The sequence below is a fragment of the Equus przewalskii genome, chromosome 6 (genome assembly GCF_037783145.1).
Source record: "Equus przewalskii isolate Varuska chromosome 6, EquPr2, whole genome shotgun sequence".
Lineage (NCBI taxonomy): Eukaryota > Metazoa > Chordata > Mammalia > Perissodactyla > Equidae > Equus > Equus przewalskii.
Window position 1 is genome coordinate 78,410,650 of NC_091836.1, and position 17,529 is coordinate 78,428,178.

At 45.7% G+C, this 17,529-nt stretch overlaps 1 protein-coding gene across 41 annotated transcripts in view; it reads right to left on the reverse strand.

Annotated features, from left to right (window-relative positions):
• The window catches only part of DENND2B (DENN domain containing 2B), a 176,813-nt gene that overhangs the window by 95,930 nt on the left and 63,354 nt on the right, over positions 1–17,529 (reverse strand). For 20 of the 41 annotated variants that reach the window (XM_070626264.1, XM_070626261.1, XM_070626255.1 and 17 more), the window contains one exon: positions 9,146–9,234. The exons of 4 other annotated variants lie outside the window; for them this stretch is intronic. Coding sequence is in view for 10 of the 37 variants with exons in the window: in XM_070626252.1 (XP_070482353.1) it covers positions 5,495–5,637 (143 nt within the window). In the remaining 27 variants the exon portion in view is untranslated. Of the gene's footprint in view, positions 1–5,494; positions 5,645–8,413; positions 9,081–9,145; positions 9,235–10,475; positions 10,588–17,529 lie in introns of those variants that run through there. 17 more of the 41 variants (XM_070626248.1, XM_070626251.1, XM_070626250.1 and 14 more) reach the window with 11 other exon arrangements.

Genomic DNA, 17,529 nt, shown 5'->3' on the forward strand with positions numbered 1-17,529 from the left:
GGGAGCTACTGTAGAGTCTGAGCTCCTGCCTAAGGGAGCCTACAGAAGTAAAACCGCAAAAGAAATAAAATGTTTGACCCTAATCTGCAGAGTTTGGTCTTCTAAAGGAAAAGGAAACTTAGATTATAAACAGCCTTACTCAAAGGGAAAAATTGTGAGGCACCTTCTCCCAGGAACTCCCCATTCTGCCCTAGGCCTGCCTGGGTTCAGCAGGCCCATAAATTGGCACTGTTGATATGACCTTTCCAGGCTATATTTCAACAAGAGATAACAACAAAGCTGAGAGCTTTGGTAGCACTCAAAGGAGATTTGAGGGACTTAAAACACGCTGCTAAGTTTGGCAGCAAAAGTTCCTATTTCTTACAGTTGAAAGAGGAAATCTCTTTATAATTACACTTCTAGATAAGATGCACCAAGCTACTCACGCTACTCATTCTTGTTAGGAACAGATCCATGGCTCCTCTGAGAGTGGTCTGAGTGATCACTCCTGGGGCAAGGCTCACCTGGGGCTGGGGAGTCAACATGTCTCTTGGAAGATCAAGTGCCAGGAGCTTCCTGACACAGCTTACTGTCTTAGCCACAATCACTTGCCCAGAGATATTCACCACTCTTGCTGTCTCTGAGTTTACATTCTCCCTCAGTCCACTTCCCATCTTGCTCTTTCACACAGGGTTCTGCCATGTCCCTACCTCAGTGCCACATAACATACATTACTCATCAGAGAGGGTCCTTTCAACCTAGATTAGCTGCTCCTTTGGCTCAGCCAGATTCCCCCTCTGGTTTATATATTTCTTTACAAAAGCAAAGTATAAGAGCCACGATCTATATACCAATTGGGGGACACTAATAACTGCTCTGCTGATACTAGATATCTGCCCAAGACACAGAGGAAGGGACTATCACCCCACATTTCTCAGCAGAACAAACCAGACAGACTAGCCACTCAGACACAAATTCTGCTTGGCTTACAGGGAATCATAAATATAACAATAATTGCTCACATTTCATTTAGCACCAGATATGTGGTACTATTCTTAAGTACTTGATATTTAGGCCTCACTACAACCCTACGAAACCCTGTTACCACCTCCATTTTACAGAAGAGGAACAGGGGCATGGACAAGCTAAGGAACTTACCCAAGGTTACAAAGCTGGTGAGTGCCAGAGCCAGAACGTGGAGCCCGACAATCCAAGCCCAGAGCCCGGGCTCTAAACATTACTCTTTCCTTGGGACGCTCTTCCCCTAACACACAGTTTGTCTTTGAGCACAACTAGCTCACTCCAAACTCTAAAGGAGAGACGGTGGGTCAGAACACACTGCCATTTCCTACTACTGAGAGAAGAAACAGTGATGGCAGAATTTATTCACAAAGCTGGTCTCAGTCTATACAGCAGAACAAATAACTACCCCAAATATCTGTTGACCAAAATTTTCCCAGGGGCACCAAGTGAAATCCACCTCCTTTCTTACCAACCTGGTAGACTTCCTAGCTTACTAAGGGCTGGAGCCTCTTTGCAAGTTGTTGCAACCACGCCCTAAGCATCTGAGAACAAGTTCCCAGTCTCCAAGTTATGAGAACCACGTCGAAATGCTTCCTAAAATCCAACTGATGGGGTTAAAAAAAAAGTTTACTCAAATATTTTTTAAGCATAAACTATGTACGTTGGCCAATTTGAGGAAATAAAATGTATCAAATGTTATACTTACACAGAACTTCAGGGAATCTAGTTGGAAAGCAAGATACGCATTTGAAGGGTCAAGTCAAAATGTGGATGAAAACACTCAATCCAAATCTCCCACTTTCTAGAACAGGAAACTGAAGCCTAGAGAAGTCAAGTTACTTCTCCAAAGTAACCCAGCAAGTGACAGATAGTCAGCACTAAAGCTCAGATCTGCTGACTACCCGGCCAGGGCAGAGAAATTCATAGAAGGGAGAGATCTCTAACAGCAGCAGCAGCTAACATTTACTAGGAACATATTTGCGCCAGGAACTAAGCTGAGTGCTTTACATAAATTAACTCATTTAACCCTTACAACGAATCTTTGAGATGGGTAAAATTACTCCCAATTTACAGGTAAAGACACTAAGGTTTACTGAGGTTAACCTGCCAGAAGTCCACAGATAGTAAAAGGAAGAACCAGACTACAAACGTCCAGAGCTGGCTGCAAAGCCTGTGCTCTAAGCTGGGTCTTGAAGAACACATGGACAGAATTCCTGGAAGTGGGAGCGAGGAGTGCTGGGGTAGCCTGTGTCCAGAGCTGTGAAGGGCCTCCAATGCCAGATTAAGGAGGCCCTCAGGGGCCCTACCTGGGCTGGCCCACAGGAAAGGGGTAGGCAAGAGGCAGTTGTAGTCTCCCGCGACTGTGAAGGGTAAGCCTCCTACAAGAGGATAAAGCTGAGCCTATGAAGCTAGGTTGAGAAGGACCATCTCAGAAACTCTCCTGGGGTCTTGACAGAAGGATGAAGAAAATGCAAAGTATAAACTCCCTCTAAATGAAGACTCTGGTTTGACTTTCCTAGCACAGTATCCCCAACCTGATTAAGAGATTCCAGCCTTACTCTCTTCAAATGCTGCTCTAAGTCAATAACAATAATGGAAAACACTGAACATTCCATGTACCAGGCACTTAGCTGAGAGCTTACGTGTATCATTTCATTTAATCCTCATCACAACTATAACAAGCTGAGTACTATTATTATAGTCATGGGCCACATAAGGACGTTTCAGTCAATCAGGGACCACATACATGATGGAGGTCCCACAAGATTAGCACAATATAGCCTAGGTGTATAGTAGGCCATACCATCTAGGTTTGCGTAAGTACACTCTATGATGTTTGCACAAGGACAAAATCACCTAACAATGCATTACTCAGAACATATCCCAGTCATTAAGTGACATATGGCTGTATATCCATTTTACAGATGCCTCACGGAAAACTGAGGCTCAGAGAGATTAAATAACTTGCCCAAGGTCACACAGCTAGTAACCATAATGTCAGGTTCTAAATGTAGGCGTGTAAGACGCCTAAGCTCCAGCTCTTACTCACTGTACTACCCTGAATGTGAGATTCTCATATTAAGCACAAATGGTTCCATCAGAGATGCTCTAAGGCAACACCATACGCTCACTGAGGATCTAACAGTCACTGATAGTTGAATAAATACATTACAGGTTGACTCATTTGAAAGAAAACTATAAAACTCAGCTGTCAAAACTTTGTAAGGGAGCCTGTGTTCCAAAACAAAAGTGAGCACACCAAAATTCAGTTCCTCGAATAAAGCTAAAGAGTTCTAAAAACCAGCTGACTTTATAGTTTTCTTTCCATTTTCCCATTTCCCTTTCCCTATCCCCCAATCCCATCCATTGATGCTGTCAAAAAGTTTCAACACAGGTCTAGAATCCTCACCTTCCTCCTATTTCCAGTCCTTTCATTGTCTCTCTCCCATCATTCAAACAGTGCTTTAAATCAGAGTCTAAGAGTTGGACCCTCTTACTTTCCCAGACTAAAGCATGAGATGATCATTAACCCTACAACCAAAATCCAAAACTTCAGGAAAATTTCCAAAACTATGTTTCTTCTCTCTCAATCATAGACAGGCTCACACTGGGGAGGAAATAACTACAATACAACATCTAATACAACATATATGAGATAAGTCGCACACTTGATGCTTTCTAGATCCTCCCCAGCCCTATGCCCAGGCCCCCTGTTTCACTGACTAAATGGGTGAGCAGACCAAGAGGGAACACGGACACCAGAGATACCTCCGAGCCTAAGAGCAAATGAAAAGGAGTGTCAACCCCAAAGCCAGCCACTGCCACCCACCGTCACCTTCCCAGTGCTTGTGAGGACCCAGGCAACACTGTCTCCCTGAAGCCCCCAGGGGCAGGCCAGCCTTCTGGTAAATTGTAAAGCCTCCTTGGTCAGCCCAGGTACCCCCTTCTATCTATCACCCCAGCTGCCCCTAAGAACTACCTTCTCCTCAGTCCCCTTGCCCAGGGCCTCTCTTTTGTACCTTCTAGTAGTCTTCCAACTGCTTCAGATCTTGTTTCTCATAATCCTGTTTATCTCATTTTTCCCAGGTTCACACAGTCCTTCATTCACTGTGCTACTTCCTATTAGTCAATCTCCACCTCACATACAAACTCTTCAGTGACAAGCCACACAAGAAGAGTCTGGCTCTTTGACAAACGAGGGGTTTCATGACAAATCCTTAGGAATAGGTCAGCTTTGGTTAAGAAGGCTTCATACCCTAATTGCACGTAATTCACCCTTTATAAGGACAGTGCAATGTAACGTTCAGGAAGTTTTTAGAAGAGTGCTGTGATAATTTCAACAGCCCCTCAACAACAGCGTATCAGAGCCAAAAAAAAATAAGAGGAGGGATCTTTGGAGAAATCCTTCAATAAGGTAGTCTAGGCTCATTTAACATCTTCCTGGTCCCTAAACAAACAAACACACACACACACACACACACACACACACACACAGAGGCATGCTTTCTAGGGCCTACATCTGAAACAGAGAAGAGACCCCAAGGTTTTTTCTATCAGACAATATCAAGTGGCATGTTGCCCTAGGACAGATGCACCCAGCACTTTACCCCGCCCACCCACTGAGACAGAGGCACACAGCACCTCCTCTCCAGCATAAAAGAGATGCAGTCTCCCTCCCTCCCCTCAGAAGAAGGCAATCACTAGCACATTTTCCCACAAGCTTTAAAGAGAAATCTGTGCAGACTACGCCAGATGGTCATTTTTTTTCTTTCATGCCCTCCTGGCCCCTTCTCCACTTTCCATGGTTCCTCTAACTCAAAGACCTCAATTATCTGCCAGCAGATTTCCCCTTCCCCTCCCCCCACCCTGCCCTAAACATCCTCTCCTCCCAAGCTAGTGTAGAGGCACAGAAGGGAGACCCAGCCAAAGCTCTGCGGGGCTGCTGCCTGGCCTCCTCCAGGCTCAGGTACGTATTCCCTTTGCTTGGCCGCCTCAGCAAACTCTCTTGGGCCCAACACTGAAAATCAGGAGTCTCCAGAGCAGTGATAGGTAACAGCTAAAAGAAGCAACAGGGAGACACGCTCTTCAGCCTCTCAGTCCTGCCTGCCTGCAGGGAGGTGCTTTGGAAGGCCCAGGACTCAAACTCTCCCACCTCCCCTAGGTGCCCAGTGGACCTCCCCGAAGTATTCTTAGAATCAGATTCGGTGGGGAATGGAGCACAGCTTGTCTTGGTTCCAGGCCAGCAGTGTGGCCATGACATACGGAGTGTGGAGTACCCCTCCAAAACTGGCCACCCAAACCCTTCATTCCAGGGACAGGGGCAGAGCCAGCAGAATTGAGGATGCCCTTGGCCTGTCCTCCAACGTATTTCAAAGTTTCAACTTCCCTGGGTAACTGATTATTCTAATTTGAGAGAGGGCGGGGGTAAGTGTGCAGGGAAGTACTGGAGTAGAGGAAGAGGAGAGAGAGGGAGTGAGAACAGGAATGTTACTTTTTAATCCTTAAGGAACATCGAGGGATCCAATTTGTGACTCGGCTCTGGGAAGCTGGACCGACGAGGAGCGGGGAACAGCTGCAGCCCCAATCGAAGCTGTGGACAACTTCTCCTTCAGGCCTTAGAGGCTGCTGTGACATGATTCACCTGGAAAAACGGCTCTGTCGTTAAAGAAAAAAAATCTGCCTACTTAGAGTCTCCTCAGGGGCTTCTTCCCAGACACCACTCCAGGGCACGGCTGGCAGGTTTTCCCCTGTCCTACAACAAGAGCTGAGGCTGTGGGTGGGGTGCCCAGCCTCTCCCTGTGCCCCCATCTAGTGTGCCGAGAGCCCTGCAGACGCACTGAGGACTGATTGGGATGCCCTGGCCTGGAGTCTCTCCTCCCCTGTTACTCTGTTCCCTGGCACAGTCCCATGGCATATCAAGTTTCTCTGCCCTTGGAATTCCCACTTCCTTGTTTCCCTCTAAGCTGTAGCCACACAGGTTCCTGAAAGAGCTGCCCAGCCCCCAAGGAGCCTTTCAGAGCAATAACTCTTCCTGCCCGTTAGAACCCTGCCTTGCAAACCCCGAACAGAGGAGAAAGGCCTCTCTGCCCACCCGAAACAGTTTCCCCAGCAGAACCTACCAGGATGAGGGAACCAGGCGGGCAACCAGTAGCCTCTCTTTCAGAAGCTACTAAAATTCATGACACATAACTGCCAGGTGGCTGTGGGACACTGGAAAAACAAAGAGTCCCTGGAATCCCTCTCCTCTACATGAAAATACGAGTCAGGTGACTAACGAAAGCTTCATCTCCGAAGGGTCAGTTATGAGGCTCAAAGTCTACAGTGAACATCACTCTTTCTAAACTTCCCAACCCAAAGAAAACACTATTTCTTTCCTTTAACATCTTGAAGAGTTTCTAAGGCTTTTCTCATTTTTATTTATAAATGCAGAAAAGAAAAGGGCACTTTATAAATGGGGAAACCAGAACAAAGAGGCAAAGTGACTTTCCAGAAGAGAATGGGGCCATCCTTCAAGCTTCAACACATAACATCTTACGTTATATAGCATTTGACTTGTTCAAAACTACATTCATGGAAATTATTGTATTTGCTCCTCCCAAAAGTCTTGTGAAGTAGTTATTATCCCCACCTCACAGCCAATAAATCTGAAGGTCGTAGAGGTTAAGGGTCTTGCCCATGGCCACCTTGATGACAAGTAGCAGAAGCTGGCCATGGATTCAAGTCTCCCAACCCCAAATTCATTATTCATTCTGCTACACCAAGAGAAAGATCATCTGCTAGCCCTCTTCACATGTGTGGCAGCAATAAAACTGGAGCAGCCCCAACCACATCCTCATAAGCAGAGCAGAACTGAGACCCTGGATTTGCACTGCCCACTGAAGGGCGCACTGACTCAGAGAGGCCGCCTCCTCACAGCCCCCAGTTTTAATCCCAACCAATAGTGCTAGGCCGCATCCCCCCAGTAAGACAGAGGGTTCAGCCAAGCAGAGGATCCCTGGAGTGTAATAAAAGGAGGCATCACTTTACAAGTGGCCCATCTGAAGTCCAGGGCCATTGAGTTCACCCTTGTGGACCCTCAGGCCACAACAGTGATGCATACATGTACACATTCAGGGAGCCCGAATTGGGGACACGGCCAGTGCTTTCATTGGCAAGCTGACCCGAAGTTAATCAGAAGGCCCCCTCATTGTTTGCCAGAATACAAAAGACATTCTGTTCAGAAAGTTCAAGAAGAAAAACCGAGGAGCCAGGATAGCAGCTGTTCCCTCATCCCACAGAGAAACCAAAGGCATCCACAAAGTTCCCTGAGGCTTAGGAGTAAGCGTAAGATATAACATGGCTGAAGCGGAAGCTCATCTCCTATGGGTCTCCACTGCAAGGAGTGTCTGCTGCATTAATCCTCCTAATAAGATTACTGACAAACTAGCTACACTAGCCCATCACCTATAATAGTGCCTTTCTGGAAGGGTCTCTTCTCCTAGGCCACACTGAGCTCACTACACACCACTCCTCTAGGTCAGGACAAGTTTTTAAAAAACACAGGACAAACAGAGTAGAAGCAGTGCCCAGTGTGGACGATGTGTGCCCTGAGATTTGGTTAAAATATTAACCCAAGGAATCCACCCGGCACAACCACAGTACCTCATGTCTCCTCAGGCACCCTAGTTCGTAGCAGCTGCCACTGAGAGCTCACTGAGCTATCTGGGTAAGAAACCTCTTTGGAGGTCCCCTAACCCCAAGACACTCCCCCCACCTCCACCTCATATATTTTTTAGGAAAGCCTGTGATGGACCTTATTAATGAAGGAGGATAGCTCACTTCTTACCAAGCTACCTGGGGGAGAGAGAGAGAGACTGACCCCAGTTCAGATATCCCTAAGATAGTCCCTCTGTCCTAATAACCACTCCAGAGAGATGTGGAACTCACCATAGGCTCCTAGCTGAGTTAATTAGCTTTTTTTTTTTTTTTTCTACAGGTCAGACATAGCAGCACCAAGAGACAAAACAGACAGTGTTCACTAGAACAAACCAAACCACTCAAAAGACACTGGAGTTTCCCTGTAAGAATTAAAAGCATAATGCTGGAGTGATGATAATGTGTTTTCTGTATGAAAGACTCTTCCTGTAATATACCCTGAGCCTCTGTGCTAAATAAAAGTAAGACGATTTCTATAGTGAAGTCTAACACCTCAGGTTCAGCAAGAGTGAGAGCAGCTAGATTTGCAAAGTCAAGAAATTTGGCTGTTTCCCTCCTCCTTAAGCTAATAGAATCCAACTGTTGGAGCATGACATCATTCCTGAGCCCCAAACCCTGAGCAGAGAGTACAGACACTCGCCTGCCTCCCAGAACACAGCCCAAGACTATGGCCAGGAGAGCAGGAAAAACAATCTAAGCCCAGAGCTGACCTTACCTGAAAGTCCCGGTGCTTTCCTGCCCACTCCATTCTCGGCAGAGTCTGGCTCACTCCACAGTCTGTTAGGGAGCCCAGGGCCCCCAAATCCACTCACTTAAGCTCCGATACCTGCTGCGAGCTTCCCACAGCTCCTTCCTCTGACCTTTCGTGGAGCTCCTTCCAGCCAAATGAGCAGAGCACTGCTAGCCGGCCAGGCCAGTTGTCATGGAGACACTGTTCTCGCCACTGCGCACACACACACTCACTCACTCACTCACTCACTCACTCTCTCTCTCTCTCTCTCTCTCTCTCTCTCCCCTCTACTCTCTCCCTCTCTCTCTCAGTTCTGGGAGGCTTCCATGAAACAGCACTGTCTTTTGATCAGCTCGGTTTTTGCACGCATTCCACTCCTCCTACCTCCCTTCCAGTCAAACAACGGCTCTAGGCTGCTCCTGGGAACTTGCTTGAACAGCTCAGAGGGGAGAAGGGAGAAGAGAGTGAGCGGACTTGTTTTCCTCCCCTCCAGTGTCTCATTTTTTATAACTTAGAAGAATCCCGGTTCAGGGGGGAGGGAGCTAGCTGGAGCACTTGGAGGGGAAGCAAGCCCTTCCTCTGGGTCCTGGAGCACGGGTAGGGAGACCCAGATGCATTGCCTCGACTTGTCTGTACACTTGGGATTTTCTGGGCAGCAGTTGAGGCGGAAATGCATTCACATCCCAGGAGCTCGCCTGGACTGGCCTCCCTGCTTACCTTGCTGCCTGCCCAGGTCGTGGCGATGGCTTTAGCCAGTACAGGGATTCTTGGTACTAGGGCTGGTGCTCAAGCAGTCTCTCATCTTCCTGCAATGGAGAGGAAAGACACTGGGTCAGGACCAGTAAAAGTCCTGGGCAAATCCAGAGTCATAGCCCAAGCAACAAATGTGATACAAATATAGCCTCATCTCTCTGCCCTGCTCAGGGCCAGCAGCTAAAGCCCCGGCTTTCTGTGAGCTGCTGTCACAGCCAGTAATAACATCACTCCTGTCCAAGAGCTAGCACAGTACCTGGGACACCCCTCCACAGACATTTCTGCTTTGTAACACTCTTTTACATGCACTATTTTGTTTGATTCTCAAAACCTTTTGAAATACTCTGGATATACATTATTATCACCATTTTATAGATGGGAAAACTGAGGCTCAGAGAGACCAAATGTTTAGTCCACAGTTATAAACCTAGTTAGGCAGCTGAAGAACTAAAAGTAGAGACCAGTCCACTGACCCCTAGTCTGGTGTACTTTCCACTAAAGTACACAGCCATCTGATCTTAAAAACTAACAATTTTTTGATAACCAGTTATGAACTACAAGGCTGGGTTCCCAGCAGAAGGTAGAGAATCTCTCTGAGTCATGGTGAGGTAGGCCTGACTGCCATCTTTTTAGCCTAAAGACTCTATGATAGCATCTATGAGACGTAGAATGTACTGATGCACAGATTAGAGAAAAGATGTCCTGCCCTACAGCTAGAAATTACCTTACACTTCTCCAAAATACTCTCACAAATCTTGGCTATCTGTTCAACACAATAGGCCTGAAAGTTAGGACTAGTATCATCATACTAATTTAACAGATGAAAAAAAATTTTAAAGAGAGATCAAATGGCTTGCCCCAGGTCACAGAACCAGAAAATAACAGACCTAGAAATAGTACCCAAGCCTTTCAACTCCCAAGTCCATATATTCAGCAGAGTGGCTGCACGTGCCCCATGCGGAGCAGGGGTCAGAAGCCCTTGGCAGTGCCTGGCTCCACTATTGCCCAACCTGACCCAAGTACCAGCTCAGGAATCCCTCCTAGGCCCTAGTGTCCCAAATCTACAAAGGAAAACAGGATGAAACAGCAAGTGAAACACCATCAAATCACTAAACTCCTCCCTCTTCCCATTCCCAACAGGCAGCCCTCTGCTCTCCTCCTGACCCTCAAAATGCACATTCCACTTGCCCAGCCTCCATACTGAGAAAGAAGAGATGACGACCATCCATTTCTACAATAAGATAATATTCACAGTTATAATATTAACATCAACTAACATTTACTGAGCACCTACCGTATGTCAGGCATTCTTCTAAGCATGATGGGCCAAGGGCCAGGGCTGAGTACTGAAGCTGATACAAGTCAGGCTCTAAAGTAATCCAAACTTCAAAAAGCCCTCGAGACCAGAGTCACAGAATGCAGGCCATGCTCCCCCTAGTGGCATGCTGCAGTTATAAAGGTTCCTGAGGGCCTTGTTCTCAGGGGGAAGGGACATGGTGAGGGGCCCATTAGCGGCAGAACTAGAATCCTTGCTTGAGTGCTGCTATAGTGATGAGCTCCTTGAACTGGGCAGGGCAAGAGGACAACTGAATCCCTCTGCTGCCTCTGCAAGATCGATCCTACTTGGCCTTTCCCGAAGGACAGGGCCTTTACAGCCTTATGTGGTCTAGTATCTGCTGAGAGGCCCGCATGCATACTTGTGCCAGAAACCCAGGAGATATACTTACATCACCCTACCTCTCTCCTCACATCCAATCCATTCACCAATTCCACATAATTTTACTTTCAAAATATATCTTGTATCTGTCCATTTTTCAGTACCTCCATTGCCACCCTAGTCTCTCCCCTTAATTAGTGCAAAAACCTCCTAATCACCCCAGCTTCCACTATTGCCCTCAAACTCCATTCTCCACAGAGCTGTCTGAATCACCCCTGTATACCAGATCATGTCATTTCCTGCTTAACACACTTCAATGGCTTCCCACTGCACTTAGGATAAAACCAAAATTCTTACCAGGACCTGTAAGGCCCAGCAGGATCCTTCTCCAGCCTCCTCTCCGTGCCCTCTGTGTGCCAGCCACTCAGACCTTCTCTTAGTTCCCCAGAAGTCCCAGACTTCTTCCCAGCTGTCTCCCGTTGCCTAGGACACTCCCCCACACCCTGTCTTTGCCTAGCTGACTCTTACTCTCCTTGCCTCGACTTGCCTCTCACCTCCTCGGAGAAGTCTTCCATGATCTTCCAATCAAAATGAGGACTTCTCCTTCATGGCACTCACCATAATCTATAATTGCATGTTTGTGCCATTACTTGCTGTCAGTCTTCCCCCATGAGTTCCTTAGGAGCAGGAACCTTGACTGTTCTGCTAACATATTCCCTGCATTTACTATAGGGCCCAACTCACAGCTGAGACACAATAAATATCCTCTGAATGAATGCATAAAAACCCATTTCTTCCTGTCCTACAGGAAGAAGAAACTTACAAGAACCGCTATTTCATGTCATTCATTGTATCTTTTCATAGACTTACAAACTATAATTACATCTCCTTTCCTCATGTGCCTCGCCTGTGGGCTCAACCAAAAATTCCTGTAAAGTCTCCTTGTGGTTTGTTTCCCAGAACTTTCCTCGTAAGGTCACTCTTCTGGGGACGCGCTCCAGGGTTTTATAGCCTTTCCCATTACCAGAGTGTTCAGTCACAGGCACTCCACCACCAGCGTTATTGCCAAACCAAGCGGGATGCAGGAATGGCCCAACTCCCACAGATGAGAGGGTTCTCTCAAGTCAGCTCCATTCAGGGACAAAAACGCCTTCTCTCACCTCCACGTTGCAGGTCACTGTGCTTAATAGAAAATACATTTTTACTTAAAAATTTGTCTTATGTTTTATAATCTGGAGATGGGTGTAAAATGTTGTTTGGAAAAAAATGTTTTTCCATTACTAAAAGAAAAATCTGAAAACTACGGTCTGGGGGAAAATAATGAAGCCCTAAATAACAGCGACAGCAGTGCGACTAAGTGCAACCCCCTCATACATACCTTACCACCAAAAGGGGGACACCCACACTTCCCCTGCTGCCACCACCCCATTACAGGCATGACCACAGCACCCCACCTGGTGCTCTGAAAACTGTTTCTCCTCTCCCTCCCCCGACTGCTCATGCTGTCAGCTTTATCTGAGTGCCTCTCGTTCCCCACTAGCAAACTCTTATTGCCTTCCAGGCCCAACTCAGTTATCACCTCCCCTCTGAAATACTTCTTGATCTCCTGGCAGAATCTGTCTGTCTAGTCTGCAAGCCCACTGCAGTGTGAAGATGCCTTTATTATGGTATTTATATCATTTCATCACTGTTACTTGCACCCCTGTCTCCCCCACAGGTGTGAGCCCCTTGAGGTCTATCTACTTTAGCATTTCATTCAGAGTAGGCAATTAACGTGTGTAGGATAAATGAATCATTAAAAAAGACTCTTTAAAAAAACAAAAACAGGGGCTGGCCTGGTGGTGTAGTGGTTAAGTTCACACACTCTGCTTTGGCAGCCTGGGGTTCACGGGTTTGGATCCCAGGCACAGATGTACACACTGCTCATCAAGCCATACTGTGGTTGTGACCCACATACAAAATAGAGGAAGACTGGCACAGATATTAGCTCAGAGCCAATCTCCCTCACAAAAAAAAAAAGAGATACAGCTGTCCCTTCCATAAGATGAGGGAATTTGAGTGGACAGATTTACACTGTAGCAAGAGAATATATATATATGTGTATATGTATGTGTGTGTGTGTGTACATATGTATGATAATTAGATTCTAGATTTGATCACTAGAAGAGTCTATAGTATTTTCTTGTCTCTTTAAAAACAACTGAAATTCCAAATCTGAAAACACAGGAGCTGAATAAATCTTTTAAAGTCACTCCTTATTCTTGGATTAAGGGACTTCAAGAAAAATGAGCTATTGTTTTAATATTACTGGTTGGATCCTAGAATGCCCAAGAGATGCAGTATAACCTCAGATGCCTCTGGGGAGCCTAGCTCCCAATGCTCACCAGATATGGGTCCAGAAGCATCCCTACTGAAGACGCCAGCCTACCCAAGTAACAGGGAATCAGACATGTGTCCTGCCCAGTTCTCCTATTGGGCTCTGGCTGCCAAGTGAGCAGGCAGGTTTGCACAAGAGCCCTTTAGGGCTTTATAATTCTCCTTTTCTACCTCTGAGTGGCAATGTGGTTAAGAAGGGAAAACTTAAAAATCCAGGAGTAGAGAAAGGATCAGCAGATTGGAGCCCAGGTCCCGGTTTCTGGGGTGGTGAGACCTTGAGCAAGTCCCTGTCCCCCTTTGGGCCTCTGCGTTTTCCTGCATACAATGAGAGGGCTGTTGAAACTTCTTCTCCAAGGGTCCTTCTAGCTTGAATGTTCTATTACACTGTTCTACCGCAGTCACCTAGTCCTATTGTTCTGTCCTAGTCGCCTAGTCCCATTGCTTTCTGAATGAGCCCAAAGTGGCAGAAAGACTTCTTGTCTCATGAGCTACAGAGTCTCCATCTAACCCTTTCAGGAGAACCCCTGGCCTGGGGCCCTGGAGTCACCTGCCTGGGATTAGACAGAAGACTATCACTAACAAAAGGCAGCTTTTCCTGGAGGAAAAGATGGGAGATTTGGACTTCCTGCCTAAGGAAAGCTGGAGAGAGAAGAAAGGCGCCAAACACAGGATGGGGAAATTAGGAAATGGCCTAGGAAGTGCCTGGAAGAAGACTGAGGCTCTGCCAAGAGACTGAGTCCCAGCCATCACCCTGAGACAAAGCCGCCTTTACAAAGCAGAAGAACTGGCAGTATCTAACAAAGTTCTCTTGGAAGACAATCTGCCTACTGCAAATCAAGCAGTCTCTTCACGAGCTCTACCAGGGTCTTTAAATCAATAAAACAATGTCTCCCTCCAGATGGCAATCCCAGCCCTCCTCTGCCTGGGAGCCATATCTGGCAGGACCTCCAGTGTGCTGGCCACTGCTACACATACTTTGCCTGCATAGCCTTCTTAGGAAAACAGAGAAATACTCATTATATGCTCAAGTCCTGGCATTTTACGGTAGGAAATTCTCCCAGGTCTTAACTCCTGCCCTAATCCCACCTGCCTCCCACTTATCTTCCATCCCCCAACCTTAAGGCTCTGAACTAGGAAAGTGTGGGATTCAGCCCATAATTATCCTAGATCCCACAGCCCTGTGGTGAAGCAGCTACTGGACATCTTCATATTGGGTTGAGCACACTCTCCTTCGGTCTGCCAGCCTTCCAGCCTGAGCTCATCTCCACTCAGCTTACAATCCTCAATATGAAGCTCAAAGTTCAGATCAAGGTACTCAGTGGTTTGATCCAGTCTCTTGGAGTATCTGTCACAAAGTTCATATATGGGCCAATTACCTAGAATCTCTCAAATCCACAGGACTACTGACTACTACCCCTTACTAAGTCTGAACATTTTAAGACTGGGCCACATAAACATAGCCTTGGGGCCAGGAAAGACTGGACTGAGGAAGCACTATCACAGACCCCCTCTAAAAACACCATCTTATCCTTCCAGAAAGGGCTTCTCATGCTTACTTGGCTTAGAACTCTGGGCACAACCAAGATCTTAACCCGGCATGAATGAAGCTTCAGGATGGGGGAGGCAGGGTACAAAGTGCGGGGGAAACGAGATGGGGGAGTAAGAGGAAGGCGGACTCAAATGGCTTTTTCATGATACAACCAAGAAAATACCTTGAGCTGGGAAAGGAGTACCCCTCAGAATAAGATCGGCAAAGCTGCAGAAGTCTGGGCCTAGACTGTGTCACCTCCTCCATGCTATCTTCCCTGATTTTCCCTGACTGGACTAGATTCTCTACCCCTACCCCCTGTACTCCTTGAAACAAACAGTCGACTACTCCAGTGTCAGCCATGCTCACTGCCTTGTATTTTATTTATTTATTTATTTATTTTGAGGAAGATTAGCCCTGAGCTAACATCTGCTGCCAATCCTCCTCTTTTTGCTGAGGAAGACTGGCCCTGTGCTAACATCCATGCCCATCTTCCTCTACTTTATACATGGGACGCCTGCCACAGCATGGCTTGCCAAGCGGCGCCATGTCCGCACCCTGGATCTGAACCGGTGAACCCCAGGCCGCTGAAGTGGAATGTGCGCACTTAACCACTGCGCCACCAGGCCAGCCCCTGCCTTATATTTTAGTGCACCAAGGCTTATTCGGCTTAATTCTCTTCCTAGCCTGTAATATTCTTTACGGCAAGAACTATGTCTTAACTCTGAATCCTAGTTTAGGGCTCTGTACCAAGTACAATTAATAAATTTTTAATACATGAACTAAGGAAACCAACCAACCAACTAACCAATCAGCAATATCACCACAGAACCTAAACCTTCTGGTGCTTAGCACCTCAAAGTGGTCCCGGGTTTCCAAGGTGTGGTGTGTATACAAGATGATTCTAAGTGGTATATGGACATTTTTTTAAATTTTAATACTTTTATATTTATCTTAGTGCACCTAAGAAAAAAGATAACCAGCCATTAATGCCATTTTCACTGATCTCAATAATGAGACCAAAGCTAAAGAAGGTATATATGTTTTTTGTTTGCTTTTAGTTTTGTTTGGCTTAAATTAGTGGGTAAAAGTTTAAAAAGAAATAGGATATTTTTAAAGCCTCAAATTATCTCTGCCAGGATATTTATTAATTACAAAGGCAGAAACAGTTAACTTGACAGTGGAGAAACCTGGCAGACATTATCTTAACCAAGTGGTCAAAGTTAATATTACTAGTGTAAGACGCACTGGCATCATGTACCCCCGTCATGATGCACTGAGAAGGGCATTTCACCTCTGTGGTGTTCTTCCCAAAATCTTTTTTTTTTTTTTTTGAGGAAGATTAGCGCTGAGCTAACTACTGCCAATCCTCCTCTTTTTGCTGAGGAAGCCTGGCCCTGAGCTAACATCCGTGCCCATCTTCCTCTACTTTATACGTGGGACGCCTACCACAGCATAGCGTGCCAAGCGGTGCCATGTCTGCACCCGGGATCCAAACCGGCAAACCCCGGGCCGCTGAAGCGGAACGTGCAAACTTAACCGCTGCACCACCGGGCCGGCCCCATCTTCCCAAAATCCATAACCTCCAATTAATTATGAGAAAACATCAAATAAATCCAACTTAGGGACATTCTATAAAATAACTGACCAGTGTTCCTCAAAAGTCACAAGGTCATAAAAAACAAGCACAGCCTGAGGAACTGTCAGAGACTGGAGGAGACTAAGAAACACAACAACTTCAGGTAATGAGGGGTCCTGGATTAGATCCTGGAATAGAAAAGGGACCTTAATGGGAAAAACTAATGAAATTCAAATGAAGTCTACAGTTTACATTATACCAACATTAATTTCTTAGTTGATAATTGTACCATAGTTACATAAGTTAGGGGAACTTGTACCGTCTTTGCAACTTTTCCGTAAGTGTAAAATTATTTTAAAATAGAAAGCTTTAAAAAAGCCAATTTAAAGACAAATGAATAAAAGTAAATGTGGTACAAATCATAAGGGTGGGTAAGGATGACTCAAGTCTGAGAAGCATTAGAGTAGTCACCTGTCACACCCCACAGCCGAGAAAAGCTGCCCCCAGAATGAGCAGCACAGCTGGAGAAGAACATTTAGTAGAATAGGGAAGTGTTTACTTTAGATTACGGGAGAAAAAGTAATAAATTATCCCATTTTGTTAAAAAAACAGTATGAATCACATATATAATGCATAGAAAAATGTCTGGGTTAAAACAAAAATAATCTATGCTGAACAAAGTACAGATGGCACTTATTAAATGGGACACAGCTCTTGGAAAGTAACTTGGCTAGGTCAATTAAAACGCTCATATCCTTTGACTCAGTATCCTCACTTCTGAGAAGTTATCCTAAGAAAAAATTCCAAAGTATGAGGAAAAAAATGCATGTTCCCAGCATTATTTATAATAATAAAAAATCAGAAACAACCTCCATGTCAACCATTACTAGGTTGGGAAATTTCAAGTGTTTTTGACCATGACCCATAGTAAAACACACATCTTATATTGTAATACAGTATGAGAAAGCATGTGCATGTGTGTATAAAACTGAATCAAAATGGTTTCTCGAAAAATACTTATCTTTACTATATGTGATGCTCTCTTCTATTTTTTATCCTAATCTATTTCATTAAGAAAACAAAGCTTGTAGAACCCCACTAAATTGATTTCCCAACTCACTAATAATGACCTGCAGTCTGAAAAACACTGCACTAGCTGGACTACTGTGCAGCCATTAAAGAGACGACTGCAGTCCACAAACTGGTAA